General features: G+C 41.9%; 1 protein-coding gene across 9 annotated transcripts in view; it reads right to left on the bottom strand.

The window, feature by feature from the left end:
• gnb1l (guanine nucleotide binding protein (G protein), beta polypeptide 1-like) overlaps positions 1-20,150 on the bottom strand; it is a 24,494-nt gene extending 4,344 nt beyond the window's left edge. The window contains exons 1-8 of one of the 9 annotated variants that reach the window (XM_020590550.1): positions 20,002-20,150; positions 19,202-19,270; positions 17,155-17,217; positions 14,309-14,480; positions 13,571-13,696; positions 13,282-13,444; positions 10,243-10,335; positions 4,826-5,041 (exon numbers count right to left, since the gene is read on the bottom strand). In XM_020590550.1, coding sequence (XP_020446206.1) covers positions 4,826-5,041; positions 10,243-10,335; positions 13,282-13,444; positions 13,571-13,696; positions 14,309-14,418 — 708 coding nt within the window. In that variant the 5' untranslated portion in view covers positions 14,419-14,480; positions 17,155-17,217; positions 19,202-19,270; positions 20,002-20,150. Of the gene's footprint in view, positions 1-4,825; positions 5,042-10,242; positions 10,336-13,281; positions 13,445-13,570; positions 13,697-14,308; positions 14,481-14,694; positions 15,089-17,154; positions 17,218-19,201; positions 19,271-20,001 lie in introns of those variants that run through there. The other 8 variants (XM_020590549.1, XM_020590553.1, XM_020590554.1 and 5 more) reach the window with 8 other exon arrangements.

The following is a 20,150-nucleotide window of genomic DNA, read 5'->3' as shown; positions in this document are numbered from 1 at the left end:
CAAATGTCTTTCTAAAAATGTCAAACTATTCTTCTAAGCAAACAGAGATTGGCTCCAACTTGTCAGATGTGAATATGTTCTCCATCTTCTGTGACAGTAAATTAATAACCTTTGGATTTTGATGTTCAGACAAAACAAATGAAAATAATCAGTTGATAAAGGGATTTTAAAAAAAACTAATTAGTTCCAACCCTTGAAAATGTTTTTTCTCACTGTTAGAATAACTGAAATGGTCTACATTATGCTGTCATTTTTAATTCCATATTTTCCAGCAGTTGTGATATTATTACTGTTGAAGCACCACATCACTGTTGAAAGAGTCTCGAGGAAACACTGCTTCTTTTCAAACGCTGCCATTAACCAGCTCTCAATCTGTAATGAAATCCATTAGCTCGCTTTATTGGACACCCCATTTTTCTCCCTATTGCTTCCTTACTATCTCATCACAAACAGGACCTGTCTTTGGGCTTCATCATTCACTGTTTGAACACTCCTCCCTGGCCTGTGTTACACCATGCAGACACACACACACAGCAGGCTTGCTGTCTAAACTCCAGCTTTCTCAGCTGTCTGGAGGCTACCAGTTCTGCTCAGCCGTGGTGCTGCCACAGGTCCAACACAAACTCACACTTCAGGATCCTCTTTTGCAGCATCTCGCCAAAAGGGGAGAGACGTTCAAAAGGAGCATCCACTTGGCAGATGTCACTCAAGCCTGGCTCCACTTTCCTCCCTGTCTTTCCCATCAGTGTTAGCATGGGCTGCGGTGTTCAAGCTCATCTACTGAAACGTCCCATCAATGCTCACTCACTACAGCCTAGTGGCTGGGATGCTTTTTGCAAGTATTTCTGTCTGACACACTGTCCCAGAATCATAGTCAGCACAGTCAGAGAGATTACAGCCTTTTGTCACCTTGGCTGTCAATGCTTGGCTCTGGCTTACAGGAGATGGATATGTTCAACAGGTGAGCGGTCCAATTCAGAAGAGGGGGTGGAGGCTCCATAAAAAGAGCCATAATTTTTATGATAGACAGCTTGGATGCACATCAGTCCAATATGAATATGACCAGACCCATCAGTGAAGTCAGATCAGGATTGGCTGATGGGTGCAAGAATTCACAGAGGACACTATGAAGGTGGCTATTAGGGGAGACAGAGGGGATATTTTTATATTGTAATGAAGATGAGGACCAGGAGCTCCACCTGCAGAGAACTGTCATCAGTCTCAGAAATAGCTCGCTGTCAGCCATGCTTGATTTATGCTGCTAATCTTCTTCTGTCTATACCTCCTTTCTCTTGCCCCAGTAAGCAACCTCTGTCTTCTTCCTTTAACCGGGAGCAACCTGTCACTGCACTTGTCAATATGTTTGAGTGGCCGCCTAAATATATGTCCATCTGGCTTAACAGCTTATAAACCCCCACGCCTTCATAGTCTCACCCTGACACATTCTCAAAACCGCACTCTAGAAGGAAAGGAGAAAAAAGGGTTGAAGATTATGTCTCATTACTATGAAAAGATATCAGGCCGGCCAGGTCAAACAGCAGATAAAGGCCTCAGGGAGCCATGTGTAATACATTAACCTTCATTCCTGGGGCTGTCTGTCTTTATCTGGCCTTGATAAGCTCACTTCACAGTCCCTCAGCTTTACTAAATTATAACTGCACTGTGTTGTGTCACATTCAGTTTCCCCTCCATTTCACAAAAAGCATCCATCTGCCTCGCCAGCTAGCTCCAATGCACTGGACTGAATCGTAGGGGTAATTTGTGAGAAGTGGGATGCTGTGGCACTTACAGCCTCCTCAGCCTTTATTGCAGCCTCCCACTGTGAACTACTGTTCCCTTTACTGCAGATGTGTTTTTTGTTTGTTTAAGGGGCCTCCGAGGTTTTGATATTTTTATTACCTCTCACGGGTGATCCGTCAGGACCTAGAGCCCAGGTCCACCACCCGGCTGGTCCCTCTGCCTCCTTACAGCTGCCACACAGAAATACTTTTGTGGGAGAACTGGGGATAGCTGTCTGGACGTCACACAGATCTGCACTTTGGGATAATTTAAAAGCCCCCGATGGATCTTTTCTTTCTCCTTGTGCCTTTTCCCTGTCATCCTCATCCCAGATTACATGCTGAATCAATATTTTGTTGCATGAGCAAAATAAACCAAATATCCATTCTCCTCCTGTTTCTGGTATATAGAACCAAACTCTTTGTAGGGTTTCTCTAGATGCATTTTCAAGGTGAAAAAAAAATGGGGCTTTGCAAATATTTCTAATTCAAGCATTCATTTGTAAAAGGCCTTGGAAAAAATAATACTCCTTCACTGTGCAGGAGTCAGCTCTGATTCATGGGAACTGGCGGAAAAATTGGAGTGTTTCCTTATGCACATGAAATTAAGAGAAAATATAGCTACAAGTGAGGCGTTAAGTCTCTGAAGCTGTGGCTGCTTTGTAATATGAATTATAGTACAATGCTGATGTGGTGTCTATTGGTGTGGCAGAAGATGGTGTGGCCTGGGCTTTAGCATATAGTTCGGACTACTGCCAAGTATTTACATGTGTATATTGTATTTTCAAGGTAAGAATGCATCTTGATGGTATCCTGGTCAAAGGGGAGGTTGTATTGGATGTTTAGTTTAATGCTCAATGTCATACATTTTTGTTATTTTCTATTTTGCAATTTAACATTGAAGACATAACTATGAAATAACGCATGTAAACAAAGTAAAACATGCTTTACATTTGGCCCTGCGATGGACCGGCGACCTGTCCAGGGTGTACTCTGCCTTTCGCCCGATGCCGGCTGGGATTGGCTCCAGCCCCCCCATGACCCCGTTCAGGACTAAGCGGTATAGAAAATGGAATGGAATGGAATTCTTTACATTTTAGATTGTTCAAAAGTAGCCACCTTTTGCTTTGACACAAGCTTTTGTACACTCCTGGCTTTCTCTCAGCCAGCATCATCGAGGAGTCACCTGGACTGCTTTTCCAACAGTCTTGAAGAAATTCCCACATATGCTGAGCACTTGTTGGCTGTTTTCCTTCAGAGGTCCACCTCATCCCAAACCAGCTCAGCTGGGCTTAGGCCGGATGATTGTGGAGGCCAGGTCACCTGATGCAGCACACCTTCACTCTCCCTCTTGCTTAAATAGCCCTTACAGGGCCTGCAGATGTGTTTTGTGTCATTATCCTGCAGAAAACCAAATGATGGTCCTGCTAAGTGCAAACCAGAATGGATGTTGTGCTGCTGCTAAATGTTGTTGTAGCTCATGTCTTTCATGAGCAGAGCACCCTCACTGCAGCAAACCTCCTGCTCCACACTCCACGATGGAAACCATCCATGCAGATCCACAAAATCTCAGATTTTGTCTTATCTGAACAAAAGTACAGATTTCCACTGTTCTGATGTCCCTTCCTTGCGTTTCTTGGCTTAAGCAGTTCTCATCTTCTTCCCCAGCAATGGTTTCTTCACAGCAGGTTCACCATAAAGGCCAGATAAACACAGTCTCCTCTTAAAAAGTTGATGCTAAGATCTGTTTGCTACTTCTACAGATGTGGACTATAATCAGAAGTTTGGTTAAGTCTGAGCCTGGTAACTCTAAAGAACTTATGCTTTGCAGCAGAGGTAACTCTGTCCTTTCTTGGGGCATCCTCATGAGTTTCATCATAGCATGTGATGGTTTTTGCAAATGCATTAGAAGAAACTTTCAAAGATCTTGACATTTTCCTGCTTGACTGACCTTCGTGTGTTAATGTAATGAGGGACTGTTGTTCTTTATTAAGTTAAGCGGTTCATGCCATAATATGAATTACTACAGCAGTCAAACAGGGACTTTTGACGTATATCAACTCTACCTCGACACAACACAGCAAATGGCCTAAAACACATTAAGAATAAAATTTACTAGGTCAAGCCACACCGATTAACTGAAAACCATTCTAGGTGCCTATCTCAGGTTAAGCTATAATAGTGTATAATAGTGTGCAAAACTGTCATCAAGGCAACCAGTGTCTACTCAGAAGTATCTAAATTTAAAACATATCTGGTTGGTTTAATACATATTTGCATATTACATAATACCATGTGCTATTTCATTGTCTTAGTATTATTGTACAGTATATAAAATAACAAGAGGATGAGGTGTGTCCAAAGTGTTGATAAGCTCTGCACATGAAGTTTCCAATGTATTACTATACAATAATGGGCAAAAATTCCACTTTGTGATGTGACTTTTATCCAGAACTATAGATATTACCCAGACATAATGTGTACTGTGTAATGCGTATATGTGGGTGGCTAGAGTGGAGTGATAAACCCAGCCCTGCCCTTGGCCCCTAGCCCTGTAACCAGCAGCTGATTTATGGCCCCTGAAGCCCTGCATAGCCTCTTCCTCTTTGGCCCCTGATGCTTCCCAAGAAAGCCAGCAACACTCCCCTCAATCCATAGCTTTCATTTAGCTTAAAACAATGAATAAACAGCTAAAATGTGGGAAATGATGAAAGCTAAAAGATAAATATGTTTTATATAAATAAATGGTTTAAGTGAATAACTTAACTAGTTGAGCTAATCCCGGCATATTTATTTTATTATCAGCATTGAGTGATGTGCATTAAATAACTGTACGTATGTATGGAATACATCTGTACTGTAGAGTATACATATGTATTTAACATGTAGTCGTCAACCAGTTTAAAATGATTTCACTTTCATATCTGGAACATGATGGGTGGTGTCAGTGAAGAGATACTTTTGTTCATCTGACAGGAGTGTGAGGGTTCACTGAACCAAATAACTAGACAACACTACTCTCCTCTCTGAGCCTGTTCTATGCTGACCTGCAGGTTCTTGTGTGTGTCCATCATCCAGGAGGCCAGTTTCTTCTCAGAGGAGCCCGATACGCCCTTCAGACGGTCAGTGTCCCAGGTCAGGCACATGACAGGTTCAGGGTGGGCTTTGGCATGGCTCAGCTTGGACCTCTGGCTTACGTCCCACAGCAATAAAGAACCATCCTCATAACCAGCCAACAGGAGAGGTCCAGGACCCGAAACTGGCTGGAAGTGAGGGAGGATAATGAGAGAGAGGAGGAGCAACAGCAAAAAGGGAAGAGAGAACACAGAGAGCAGCATGAGGCAGAATGCAAGATGAGGGCTGTGTAGTAAAAAAGCCACAAACCGCTGCGTTGTGCTGGAAGCTGAGGGGAGCAGAGGTTATCATCCTGGAAGCTCCCACTGACACTCAGAGAGATGCTGTGGGCTCCATTCGTCAGTATGCTACACGCTCTCTTTCCAGCACGCCATTACACCACTTCTCACTTTGCTCCTCATCTATATTACTGAAGCACAGACCTCGTTTTTTTCATGTTCCAATTCATTATTTAGATTTTTTTTTTTTTACCTGTGCTTGATTATTTTACAGACCTCCTTCTTTATGCTTTGGTGCTGAAATTAGCTACATTTACTGCTCTACATGTTTACACATGTGCTCCATTTTGTGAAATTGCAATTTTATTTAACAAATAAAACCTAAATAAAAATACTCTAAAAAATACCAATTACTGAGGCACAATACTGCAGCTAGTCTAACAGCCTAATTAGCTTTAATTATAAATTACTTTAAAACACAAGATTGATTATTTTAACACAAACACATGTACCCAAAACACACTACATTCCAGATGGACCTGCACAGTTGATAACTGGTGAATCTATCAGAGTAAATCTTTCAAACCACATTTTATTTGTTTAATATATAGAGAGCAACCAATACCAAGCACAAATGCAGATACAGTACCTGCATATAAACTGAGAATGTAAGCAATGTAACGTAAGAAGAACGATAAAGCAGCGCCTTCCCATTGTTGGAAGTCAGACAAACCTAACATTTCAGTCCTTGCTGCAGGATCAAATGGAAGTGAAGTGGCAAAGCTGTGTGACTGTATAGCTGAGCTTGTACAGTAAATCACTTCTGGGAGTAATAACATAAAGATGAGCTGATAAAAATTAGGGGAATCATACATCTTGACACAGTGGAGGGAAGAAAGTGATGACTAAAGGAGGTAGAGTGAGGAAAGAAAGAGGAGGGAGGCACCAGCGGGTGAGCCTCCATCCCACAATTCTTCTGCGTGGCATGCCTCTTGCCACCTAGAGCCCATTCGTTCACATCCACATATGCCTGGAGTGTTCTTGAAACAATAACTGAATTTTTATATAGGATGGTCTGTGGAACAACACGTTTTGGAAAACCTATGAATACACAGCACTGATATAAACTGTACTCTGTAAAATACCACTAGGCTTCCAGCAAAAGCACTGTGCCCTGCTGAAACTAGGAGGGAAAGAAATGTTTTCCATATGTGCAGGGGGGCCATGTCTGCCATTTTTTCATCCATCTTCAAGTCTTCTCATTCGAACTCTGTATTTGTCTTCTTCAGCTTTAAACAAATTATAGACACAGTCATGTATTCCTTCCAAACACATCAGCGAGGACGAACACTAAGGGATTATGAAAACAAATAAAAACAAGTGAAAATCAGTGGCCCCTGCTTGCCGGCAGGGCCCAGGCTAAGCGTTCCGGGCTTGGGGCCCAGTGTTTCACTTAAGTGTAGGACCTCCTTGACTGATGATGTCAAGGGTCGGAGGTCAGGGAACCCTGGGTAGACACCTAATTCATTATATCCTCCACAGTCCTTTCTACAAGAGGACTCTCAGTTGGAGTGGGGCTGGAGCTCTGGGAGAAGATTCATCACCACAGAACAGCTGGAAAGAAAGAAGGATGGAAGCTGGATGCAGAGGCACGGCTGAAGCCTTTATGGAACAGCAATCAGTTTGGGCTCAACCTGTTAGGAGTCATGTGACCCAATGCATATTTATGAAACGTATAATGTAATTCTGCCATTTATCTTGTAAAGGTCAGTATCCTTAACAATTCAAGTGTTTTTTCGTGTTGTTTTAGTCACATGCAATTGGTTCAGACAGGCTTTTATATGTAAAGTTTTTGTTCATTCACTTGCTTTCCTCTTCTTCCTCTTTTTGAGAAGTTTAATCCCCTTTCTGCTGAGCCAGATATAACGTACAGAGGCAACTAAACAAGTTCTAACAAACAGAGACAACATAAATACTAAACCAATAAATCTAAAAGGGCTTTTATTCTTCCAACTTTTCAAATTAAGACAAATCCCATGAATTAATTAATTATAATTATTGTCATTATTTATTAACCTGAAGATTATTTTTTTCAACTGATTCATAAATTGTTTGGTCTATAAAATAGTTGACAAAGTAGGGGAAATTCCCATCACAAATTTCAGTCCCACCTTTAAATTTACTGTTTTGTCTGGATTTCAGTTCAAAACACAAATAAAATAAATGTACTATTACATTTGATAATGCATACAGCAGCAAAAATCTTCATCACTGGTTAAAAAATTATGAATTATTACGAATTCATTTTACCATATACCAAACTTTACAGGTCTATTTAAATTTATTCCTGTTCCTTGAGTTCACTATTTTCAATTCAGTCAACAAATGTTACCCACAAAGTTTATCGATTTTATATACTGCATACTCTTTTATTTAAGTCGTTGATTAGACACAATTAAATGAATCTGAAATTAACATTTCACACAAGTACATTTTCCACTATGTATGATCAGATATCCTGAGCAAATGAGAAAAGACCACATTTCAAACATTTCCATCAATACACTGAATTTTCATTTTCTGAAAATAATTCTTAAAAAGGCTATTACCATGAAACTTGTCACTGATAAAAGATAGTAAATATCAAGGCTCTAGGCAGATTACACAACAGTTTTGGAAACATTCTCGAGGGTGTAGAAGAGAAGGAGAAGTTAAGTGCAGCTGCAGCCTTAAATCAGTTCAGTTCACTCTATGGCGTTGACTTCATACACATGGAATGACAGTCTTTTTCCCAGCTTAACTCATTGTTAATACTATGTGACTGAAATCAAGTCATATCAATTCTTATTATATTTGTGTCATGAGCAACTTGTAGAGAAGCAAAAGTGTATCATGTATGTGTAATGTTCTGCACAGCAATAAGGATATTGAACCAAATCCAGTCCAACTAAACTAAAGGAGTCCCAGTACTGTTAATGTAGCTCTGGATTTACTAAGAGCAGTTAAATTAAAAACTAAAATGCTCACTCAGCTATGGCCCATTTACAGTTGTTTTCTATATTTCTCTATTTATGAGCTCTGTCCCTGTCAGATAAATCAATAATATTTTTTATTTATTTATAAAATCTAAATGTAATGTACATGTAATGTGGCAAGCCTTATCAAAATCCTTAATAATACCAAGACCAACAGCTTGTTTGCTGGTGTGGTCCCTACAGGCCCCAGGCAGGCAGTGCTTCAACATAAGGATCCAATCGTTTCCTTCTGTTTTTGTCCCGGCCCGCCATGATGTCATTGGCCACGAGGCAGCAAAGTGATGAGCTGAGAGTGATGGATATCTGTATAGGAAAATTTCCTTTTCCCAGCCAGCCTCTGTTCACATTAAAAGCCTTGCACATCATACATCAATACTGTCCCCCTGGCCAAGCTATACATCCCTGTACAAGTCAGTCCCATATGTGGAGGCACCGTCTTCCTCCTCGCCTGCTGAGTTGTGCTCTGCTTCACAGCCAGTCAAACGCAGAGAATTCAGAACATGTGCTCTGTCACCTTTTAGACATAGATCAGCATGTGAACTAATGGATGGGTGGGATTTTGCTGAAGAGAAGTCGAACTAAGAAGAAATTGAAGCTTAACACTGCATTTAATCTCCTCCATAAACTCCAGCTGAGAGGGTTTACAAGTGACTGTAAATCTGCTAGTGAAGCTGTCTTGGGGAAAAAATGAAGAGCAATCACTTCTCATCCCTATGGTGGGAAGAAGAAATAAAGGGATGGTGATAGGGAAGACAGAGAGAGGAGATGATTGTCAGTGGCTTCTTCCTGGAGTGTGGGTGATAGAAACTGACAGGGTGGAGAGAAAGAACAACGGTGTTAGCTGCTGTCTCCTGCTGTGCGAGGTTAAGGAAACAGTGGGTAGCATATGAGAATTTGACGCGCAAAGTCCTTTGTTTCTTATGACTGACAGAATATGTTGCAAGTTTCCATTTGATCTGTGTGTGAAGGAAGATTTACACACTGGGTCTTCAGTCCTTCCCCAGTGCTTGGACCTCTCCAGTCGTTCAATCAGTGTAACAGATGAACATGCCTCAGCCTTGAAATGATATTAAAATCACCTGGGACCTTAGGCTTTGAAGTCTGACAGCTGCCTGTGCTGTATTACAATGATATTATACAATTTATAATGATATAACTGATCATTTTGTTTCCTGGCACTCAACACTCAACCAACCTTTGCTCATAAATCAGATGATGAAAGGTTGGCGTAACAGAGAAACCAAAGGGAAGAAAGAAAAACACAAAAATGCACTGTGAGACTAACTCCACGTCTCTTCAATATTATCTTATTATCTATGACTTAATGAAGCACTGAACTTGACTTATTGGACTTAGGGTAAGTAACTAATTAGTATTACAGGAATACAGGACTGAATGTGCACGAGTCAGCGACTTGGGTTAAAATGACATGCTGTGTTTTCATTTCTGTTGCTTGTAAACTGTGCAGCCCATAAAATATATTCAAACCCTCCTGTCTTGTGCAAGTCCAAATACTGCTCCTCCCGAAAACCCCAAACCCAAAGAGTTAATAATTAACCATGAAAATAATTACAGGCTCTCGTTAATGGCTGGAAAATAAAACCTTAGACAGCAACAAAACAGAGAGCAAACATTTTGCTGAGATCAGATTGGATGTACAGCTGCATGCTGATATATGGCTGTGAAACCCTGGCCCTTCCAAACGCTCTAATTACTGTGCTGGGAATGGCTGCCTGTTGAGAAGAAACGCTTGGAAAAATGGCCCAGGACAAGTTGTTGGGCTGTAAATCATGTGGCATGTTTCACATGTGTGTTTCTGTTGGTTTTTCTATTATTGCATTTTGATAAAGGCCGCTGGCTAATCAGAATATAGCATGAATAGAACAGAAAAAAAGTTTCATTTGAAACAAGGAACAAAAGAACCTGCTACTTTTGACAGTGACTACCAAAGTGAACCGCTTGAACCTGACATGTAGTTACAAACAGACAAAATGTTACTGTTTGGAGGTTAAGGTAAAAAAAAAAAACTGCAACAATGTCAGTTAAAGTGACACTTGCGCACTGTGTGGTGCTTACCTGCCACAGTTTTATGCACATCACCATCCCCAGCTTAGCATCTGGTACCAGGGTGCAGACTGAGATCTTACAGGGCAGCTCAATAATCTTGATCTGCAGGGAAAACATGACAATTATATCTTAAAACTCACTACAGCTAGCTGAACCTGTTTACCTCCACTTTCTCCTGTACATCCATGCTAGCAGCTTTATGGGGCTGCATTCTGACACACAAGTGCTCTGAGTTAAATCCCAACAGCATGCTAACATGCTCACATTTAAAAATGCTAACATGCTGATAATAATGCTTACCACATCTGTCACCATAGTCTAGTATGCTAGCTAAATGCTAACATCTTCTAATTAGCACTGTATTTGTACTGGTATTTGATCATAAACTATTTTGATCACATCCATGCAGATTCTCAGTCATCCAGGTCATAGTAAGTTGAAAGAAAACTTAGGTCACATCACCTAAAAACCTAGTGCAGTTGATTTTTTTTTCAACTTCAATTTATTTTGATCACAAGTTAATTTGGACCTGAATATAGCTCTAAATGGCAAGTAGGAGGGTCAGTGATGACCAGGTTTTAGGATGAACTTACTCTACAAAATGAGCTGATCCTTCTAGCAGATGCTGATGTATTTAATTAGACAAGTGAAAACTCTGGCCACCTTTTTTTGGAAAATGCTTCCATTATATCCTAATTTATATCCAAGTGTTTTATTATAATGATAATATAATTATAAAGATTTTTTATTATTGAGACACAGTCACAAACACACACAAATTGCAGTGTTATGTGCATACAGTATGTAAACTCAGTGGGTCACTATGGTTCAGGACCTCCGTGGATCAGAGTGCCTTTAGTATATAACATCCATCAGTGCAGAGCAGCCGCCAAACCGTCTATAATAAATCCTGCTAAAGCTCGATCCAGTGACGTGAATGGTGTTTTCCAGCACACGTTGGCACTGATTCTGATAAAATACACAGCCTAATGAAGCCAGTGATAAAGTGTGTGTGTGCCTGTCTGTGTGCGTGTGTGTGTGTGTGTGTGTGTACCCACATCACTACCAAAACTCATTCCTTCAACCTCCTCTGTGCTGATGATCCACATATTCATCCTCATTAGACCTCAGATTAAACAGCCCTTTAAGGGAGCAATCTATATTTTAGCGCTAGGCCACATCTGTCCTGCATGTTTACCTCTGTGTGCCTGACGAAGAGGGTCTTTAAGGATTTCTCTGTGCCTCAGGTGATCACTGTTCTTGTGTGGCATCACACTACCCATAAATAAAACATCCACACTCTTAATGTTTCTGCCATGACAGCAAACTGCTGGCAGGAATCTCACTGTGAGCAGTAAACAGAAAAACCACCTGAGATAGCTCAGAAGGAAACTATCATCTGCTTTCTTGGTTATATATCTAAATATTGACCTGTGTGCATGTTTCTTATAGCACTAAATCATGCCATTGTGCAGGTTTTGTGACATGTGCATATGTATTGTTTCTTGAGGGGATTCATTATGTGGGTGTTTTGTTTGCAGATACATGATAAGCATCTGTCTTGGCCAGTTACGTCTGAGGAATTGGGCGGGGAGGAAAGGACAAAATCAGCTGTGGCCAGTTTTTGGTCTACCTTTTATGGTTATGGGTATGGGTATGGATGTGTGTGTGTGTGTGTGTGTGTGTGTGTGTGTGCGCGCGCATTTCTGTCTCTCCGTGTCTGGGACAATAGCATTATTGAGGCGCTGGGAGTCACAGGCGCCCTGATGCCTGGCCTGCTGGACTGGGGTTAGCAGAAGCACGTTTGGCTGGATCAGGTGACTGCTCTGTCCCTTTCAAGTGTGGCTCCTTCACAGTGAAACAAGTAATATGAATCTGGAGGCAATAAAAGATGGCTGAATCGGTGGCTGCCCTCTCACCATCCTGCTTCACTGCTCAGATAGTTGCTCCACACAAAACCCTACAGAGTTGTGGGTGCTGAACATTAACCATGAGTCAGACAAAACTGTATTCCAGTGCACAACCTAATTAGGCCTTGGGATCTAGTCAAAAATTAGAACAGCAAACAGTCAGAGGAGAATGATCTGTGCACATCTACAAGCACAATTAAACATGCATCATTAGGCCATTAGCTGCCTTAGGCAAAGTACTTACTGACTGGCATGTTATTAGCCACAGCCAAAATTAACCGACATTTAGCTGCTGGCTGGTATTAAGTTACCGTTTTTGAAATGTGCATGCTTACTCATGAGATGGAGGCTGGTTTGTTAATGGCGCTGTTTATATTGCAGTTTGACTGCTTCTGGCTGCTAACTACATGCTCACATATCACGCTGACTCATGACACATTTTCACTGACAATCAGCTAAAAATACTACAGTACATCGACCAACTGGCTGAACTCAACACATTACACATTCGTGGATCAGATCACATGTAAATGAGAGAACGAGAGAACAGCTCCTGCTGAGGGACTCAGTAAACAGCACTAAAAGCCACAAATATTTTCTGAACACATAAAGGTCTAATGAGCAAACTGGGAACAGCAAGTCGGGTCAGGTTCATACAGGCTGGCATTTTTTTACAGTCAAGTCAGACATTTTAACCATTTAACCATCCCACCTGCCAACCAATTCAGACGTTACCTCCTGCCAAACACAGAACATGTGCTGTGGATTAAATGGTGAATCAGCTCGGATGACAAACATACATACAACTAAGCATGTATTACTGTAATAATATTCACTATTACCACAACTGACGTTTGACAAATTCTGTGGGACATATTGAATCCATGAAACATGGATTATGTGTTCTGTGAATAGTCGAATTTAAGTTAAGTTAAAATCAACAGAGAATATAAGTTATGAAAGGTCCCGCCATCTATTTTCCATACCTATTTCTATTTTTTAGGACTGCATGGAGCTGGACGCTATCCCAACATACACTGTGTGAGAGGCAAGGAATGCTCAACAGGGTAGCACACACCAGCACCCAAACACATTCACACCCATAGACAACTTATAGTTTCCAATCATGACATCTGACCTCCTCTGTCTGTTGTCCAGCAAAGGCCAGCAGGAAGGTCCCGGGGCTCGTCTCCAGCAGGGAGCACTGACAAAATCCAACACTGCCGGTCCACACGGAGTCTACCACTTCACTGCGACCTTCACTCAGATCCCACAAACAGACTTGCATGTCCCGTCCCTGACTGCTCCACCAACAGAAAGAGGGAGAAATATTATACAGCAATGCTTGTATGTGTTTAGTAGGAAGCTAAACAAAATATGAAATCTTATCAGAAAGCTCAGACTAAGACAAATGCTATCCTCCTGACCTGATGAGGGTATCTGTCGACTGGAGTGTGCTGACCCAGATGACCGAGCTACCAGAATGACCTTCTACAATCTTCTCAGGCCTCCTGGTGTTCAGATTCCAGATATGGACAGCACCCTTCCCTGACCTGCAAAACCCAAAAGGATGCTTTATGTTGGCCATTTGTTTTTCATACAGTATATTTAACACTGGGGCAGCTGGGGCTCAGGAGGTAGAGTGGGTTGTTTCCTAACCGTTGGGTTGGCGGTTCAACGCCCGGCTTCTCCAGTCCATGTGTCAAAATGTCCTTGGGCAAGACACTGAACCCTAAGTTGCTCCTGGTGGCTGTGCCATCAGCGTGTGTGTGTTTGTATGAATGCTTGTTTGTGTGCATGGGTGAATGGAAAATAGCGTAAAGGGCTTTGAGTGTGCTTCATTGCATAGAAAAGCATTATGTAAGATCATTTACCAACATATAATTTGGTCTCATAAATACCAAAAAGGGTTAGACTGGCTCTTGTCCAAACTCAGAAATATCATTAAAACTGTTGGCATGTGGTGCTTTAACAGTGAGTCTTGAATCCTAATTGGGTAGCTTATCACACGCAATATAACTGACCTGTTGACATGCATCTTATGATGAACTTAATGAAGCACTGAATCAGTGCAATCTCCAAACACACTCATAACAAAAACAAATCTTTACTGTCTGAGGAAGACAAAGAGTCAGGATATATAAATTCTGAGATAAATGACTCACCCAGAAAACAGAAGAGGAGTGTCCCCTCCACGGCAGCTGAAGTGCAGGGTGTTGAGGGGCCCTCCGGCCCCCCTCAAGGTGAAAATGGGGGATGGAGGAGGACGAGACATCCCTGGGCGATGGAATCAAAGTATGGCTGCAAAAAGGTCACAATCCCATGTCATGACGCCCACTGAAAGAGACAACGGGAAAAGTGAGTGAAGAAATTGGTTACCTTGGAAAAGGCAGTTTTAGTATGAGTCAGTATTTCTCCAACATAAACTTTCAATAATGCTTTCTGCAGAAATGAATGTTCCATTAATATTAAGTGAATTTGACTCTTTAAGACAAACACAGTAAGATAAAAGTGTAGGGCTAACAGGGAAAAACAGCAGAAACCCAATCACCTCATTTTATGCACCAACACTGAGCAGACTGTCAGACAGCAGCTCCTCCCTTGCCTTGAAGCCTTTTGCTTCCAGACACCAGCCAGTAACATTTAATGCACCGTATTTTCTCTATTGTTAGTAGCTACAAACCCTGTGGCACTTTCTCTCCCTCAGTCTCACTCCTCCTAGCCTACATGACAACACCTCTCTTACTCAATACGTCATAAATCACAACCTGTGACAGCCTAATTACAGTAAACAGACGGAGACTCAGGCTCCTCACTCCTCTTGTGATCAACAGCCGTGATCCCAGAGGCAGGAGGAACCAGCTCAGACTTTTATTTTGTTTGTAAGCCAGGCCTCAGTGGAAACCCAACCAACCACAGGTATGCTGCAAGGAAATGTCAGCATGGAATTGCAATACAATTACATGCAACTGTCAGTGACTGGCTTCATCCATTTTCTAAACTGCTTATACAGTACTGCTCTGAGCCACAGGAGGTTTGATAAATACTCACTAAATTCAAATTTGACCTGGCATGCAAATGTTAGTATTTAGCTCAGTGCATACCTGTGTTAAGTGCAGCCTGAAAGAGCTGCTAGCACGACTGCAGACACTTGGTATTGTCATGAGTGGATTCCTGTTTGTTTGCACGGAGCACAGGTATGAGGGCACACATGCACATAGGCGACCTGACACATATTCCTTGTAAATCAACATTCCAATGCAGTGACACACAAACAAACATGCCAGCAAAGGCAAGAACTGTTTTAAGAAAAAGGAAACGCATTCAGAATGTTTTTCAGGCTTCAAAGATAAACAGCGCACGTGCATGTGTAACACTGACCCTGAACATAACTTCCTTACAAGAAAACTACACAGGACAATGTTAATCAGAAAGGCTCTAACAAAGTATGTGTAACAATATGCATGCATAAGCACAACCACACACCCCACCGACCACTCACCACATTCACAATCACCCCTCATCTACTTTTACTTATCACAAGCCTTGATGCCTGCAATCAGAAGATGCTGAAACTGGACCCTGAGGCATTCAGGAGGAGCTCAGTTCAGGAGGTTAGTGGTTAAATTGTCCATGTGAACCTGTGGAGCGGAGAGACAGACCCCTGACCAGCCTGTGTAATTAAGGACACTGCGCCACAGTGTAACTGGTTCACAGGGACACAGTCCGCTCCTAAGGTTTATTATCAGTGTACCACTATAGGGGGAGACACAGCATGATTGCATAATGGAGCAGGGGTTTTTTTATGCTCACAACAAAAAAGAGCCAACATCCCATCAAATACATAATATGACAAAAAACATCTGGTTCATATTTGGACTATATGGCTGTCTGCATAAGATATTGACCACATTTTGATGATGTAAAGCATTAGGAAACCTTTGACAAACAACTGCACCAACTTGTTTCTGTGTGGTATGAGGAAAACGGCAGACACTGTCAACAGGGCTTCTGTGAGGGTCAGTTAGGCCGCTCCTCCTGTGAGCGGGTGGGTAAGGCTGCATTCCGGAGCCAGAATCCTGTGTCTGTGTGAGTCAAGGGGAGGCGTGCCCTAATAACAGGTGGCTGAAGTGTCCCTTATTGTCCTCTTGCAGCAGGCCTGCTTGGAGTTGTGAGTCACAGCCACAGTGGTTTGAAACTGGCTATCTGCATTGTCTAAAATCCAGCAGCTGTAAAGCTTGCTACTGCTCGATGACTGCTCACTGTCAAAGACAATGGCTGGGGGCAGTTATAGAGACGTCCCTGTGCGGGGCTTAAGGACTCCAAACCAAACCTCCATCCAAAAGATGACTATAATGATCACTTTCCCCTGCCACTACTTCCTCAGTGGACTGTTCCTTCAGTTTTCTTTGCATCAACATTTCCATTAGCTGAATTGCCCGCAACAATGGCTTTGGTGTAGTGGCTGCAAGTGAGTCACCCACAAGCCCAAATACTAACTTGTAGGCAGCTCAGGAAGGGAAAGACAGACACTGCAAACAAACAGGACAGTGGCAGGATGTCACTCAGATCTATTTACATGGATCCTTAAACTGTTCCCTGCTAACAGAGAGAGGTGGCCAAACAAACAGTCAAGCCGGTTACTTATCAAGCTTGTACGTTTGACATCACAAAACACATTTTCTAGTGAACACAAAGACCTCTTGCTGAATAATGGTAGAAGGTAGCTGGGGTAGAGGTGAATCTCTGGTCAAAGATCCTCAAGGACAAGTAACATTTTCTCTTCAGATCTCCAAAAATCTCTACACCCTGCAGTTGTAATTAATCTAATAACCTTTCATAAAGTGACTGAGCAATAGAGAACAAATAGCCAGTAGGTGGATGAACTTTCTTATTAAACATGTCCACAGGAAAAATCTCAGAAATTGCAGCACAGGATAACTGGGTAGGCCTAATTAAACCTGTGTGTAATGGACAGGGCATAATAAATCAGAGTGACTGATTAATATACCTGAGCTGGATATGGGAGCCAGCGGGAAGAGGCAGGAGAGGAGGACTGAGGCTCCTGCAGGCCCTGTAACAGATAAGACAGCTCTGGGTAATCTGACTCTAAGTCCATGGATAAAGGCAGTTTGTCTCTTCTTGGGCCATCTGTCCACACCTACTGGGTAATTAGGCCTAATTATGAGAGAAAGGTCCGCTTCCCCTTCATGTTATTAAATAAGAGTCAGCCTCGTCCGCCAAGGATCTCTCAACACCAGCAAGGGGCTGGCGACCTTCAGATCAAATGCAGACACTATCTGTGTCCCCCCTCCACACACCTCAACTGCAGTACCCATTCCCCTCCCTGGAATCTGTGCACATATGAGGACTTGAGGCAGGAGGGGACAGAGAGGGCATTCGTTATGATATGGGCCATCAAAGTTTTTTCAGAGCAGAGGTTAGGGGGATTCCTGTCCACATTCCGCTCTTAGCTCTTTAGTGCTATCGGCAGCCACTCACCTGAGCTGCTCCGCTGTCAAATTCTGCCATTCATAAATAAGAGCACGGAGGGAGGGATATACTGATCACAGGGGTTTATTACAGAAGCTTTATAATGCTCCAGCTTCACAGGAGCCATTATGGGGGCATGGGATCCTAAGATCCCCTGCTGATATCAAATATGAGATCTGAGCTGCGTGCTGAAAACTGAAAGTAGCCTGCACACAGCCCAAAAGCTATATTCTAGACTGACCTTCCAATGAAAAGCCAATCAATAACTAATCAGTCAAACCAACAGTATTTCTTTTCTCTAACATCTTTACCAACTTCAAAAAAGCCCTGGAATCTGTCCACTGGTGCTACATCATACCTCAACTGTTAGTCATTTTCCTTTAATCACAGGCAATGATCTTATCTTCTGCTTCCTTGCTTTTCACCACATCACCAAGCAGGCACTTCCACCTTGGTGGTGAGCTGGCTCTGCAACCATTAGTCAGCCCTTCTACACTAACTTGGCCCCCAAATAATACAAGTCCTTTTGAGGAGGAAACCAATGTGCCAAATATAGAATGAGGTCCATTATAAAACTCCAGTTAGATAAACAACATAGGAAGTAGTGAGGAAGGCACACACCCTTTATTGTGTCTTGGTGGGGGTATCTGGACTGGATAAACAGCCCCAAGTCTGATAGAGGCTGAAGTAAGACACAAGTGCACCAACACCCACTGTCAGTCACAGATCCAAAGAGCGGGAAGAGGTGGCATTGTTCATGTGAATGGCGTGAATGCTAAGCAGGGGCCATTGCAGATAAGAGCTTAATGCCTTGTGGGTGTCAGTGAGGCAGGAACTGATGGAGCAATGTGTCAGAGAATCTTGATTTAGGAGGTCCTGACTGTGGTCAACAGGTACCAGGAGTCTTATCTGTTTGCATTATCACCCATTTCCTCCATGAGTTCATTTACCTGGCCACTAAAGGATAAAGGGACACAAGAGGGTTGACAGCTCCAGTGTCATCATACATCACTACACATTCTGGGTGTGGCTGCCTTCAGATCTATGGGGATTTTGTTGTCCACACAGCAAAAATATGAAAACAAATACATTTTCAATAAATGATCATGCAACAGAGGCTATAGAACATAGGAAACAACAAGAAGAACACAGCCCCTAGTATTATAAGTAAGTCATTTTCAGGTGAGTGGTGTGATGAGTGACAGCATTAAGATTTAAGCAATGAATGGTGAAAAGTTTGACAAGTGTGTAACTATGTGCACATGGACAACAACTTCCATGAGAACTCTCCTACCAAAGCTAAAAATCAGAAACTATAACAACTTTAATACAATTTCAACTAAAAGGACTTTGTAGAAAGCATACCTCCACCAAGGCTGTGCATTTAAATTGTCATCTGCCCTTTTTCAGTAACAGTAAGTTCAGAAGTTCAAAGAAAATAACTTCTCTTCTTCAAATTCTTTATCTTGCATTATCTAAAGTTAAGCCATACACCTCTTGGCTCCAAAATAAAGCAGTGGTACAGCTGCATGTCATCACCTTATTAATGAACAGTTACAACAAACCTCATTCAGAAATTCGTCAGTTTATGGAGCTTCAGTGACTGGCAGACAGTGAATCGCCTCACTTGGCTTCTGTAAATGGTGAGGAAAATCATATGAGCCTACTAAATCCACAAGCAGCACGTCATTTGCAACTACCATCACAAGGTTCGGTACAACTCTCAACTTCTACTGGAAGTTGACTTAGGATCAACGTGTTAGAAAAAAATCTGCTCTATTTACATATTTGTGCAGGTAATGTATTATTGCTTCACTGCTCTTGTTCTTACTTTACTATTAACTTTTAATTACACACTACTCTTAGGTAGACTGCCATTACAAGATCGATTTGATTTACATTACAGACAGAGAAGTGCTCAGTGGCTAAATGCTGCTTGCTGCTGCACTATGCAAACATAAGATAGGAGGTTTCAAAGGAATGAAAAACAAACGTAAAGGATGGAGGTTCGCAGAGTATTTTTGGATAAGCAATGCTTAGTTTGTCGCTAAACTGCAGGATTTCTGAATGAAATTTTAGTATGCTCGTGTCTCCATGCGACTCTAATGAATGTTACTTTCACAACAGCTTTCATTACCGAAGCCAAATTATGGCCTAAAGTATTAGTCTGAAAAAAGAAAACTTAACACTACAATCTGTATCTATGAGCACTTCGATTTAACTGGCAAGTCTAACTTAAATGAGTGATGTTATTCACAAGAATATTAGCAACAAGCTAGCAACTACCTCCAACAACATCTAACTTTAGCCTTATAAATAATTGTCGTTACATATTCAGGTGTTAACGCTGATTAAATAAACTCACTATAAGAAAACTGGCTTTAGCAAAACTTGGCAAAATACCATTTCAGTGAGAAACCGCTGCTTTGACAGTTGTCAAAAACTCTCAGGCAGCTAAGCAAAGGGGGAGGATACAAAACATGCGCCACACCGGAAGGACCTTTACTTATTGCA

This window comes from Monopterus albus, unplaced genomic scaffold (assembly GCF_001952655.1).
Source record: "Monopterus albus unplaced genomic scaffold, M_albus_1.0 scaffold12.1, whole genome shotgun sequence".
NCBI classification, from domain to species: Eukaryota; Metazoa; Chordata; class Actinopteri; order Synbranchiformes; family Synbranchidae; genus Monopterus; species Monopterus albus.
Note: the sequence above shows the minus strand (reverse complement) of the source record. Positions and strands in the feature narration are given on the sequence as shown.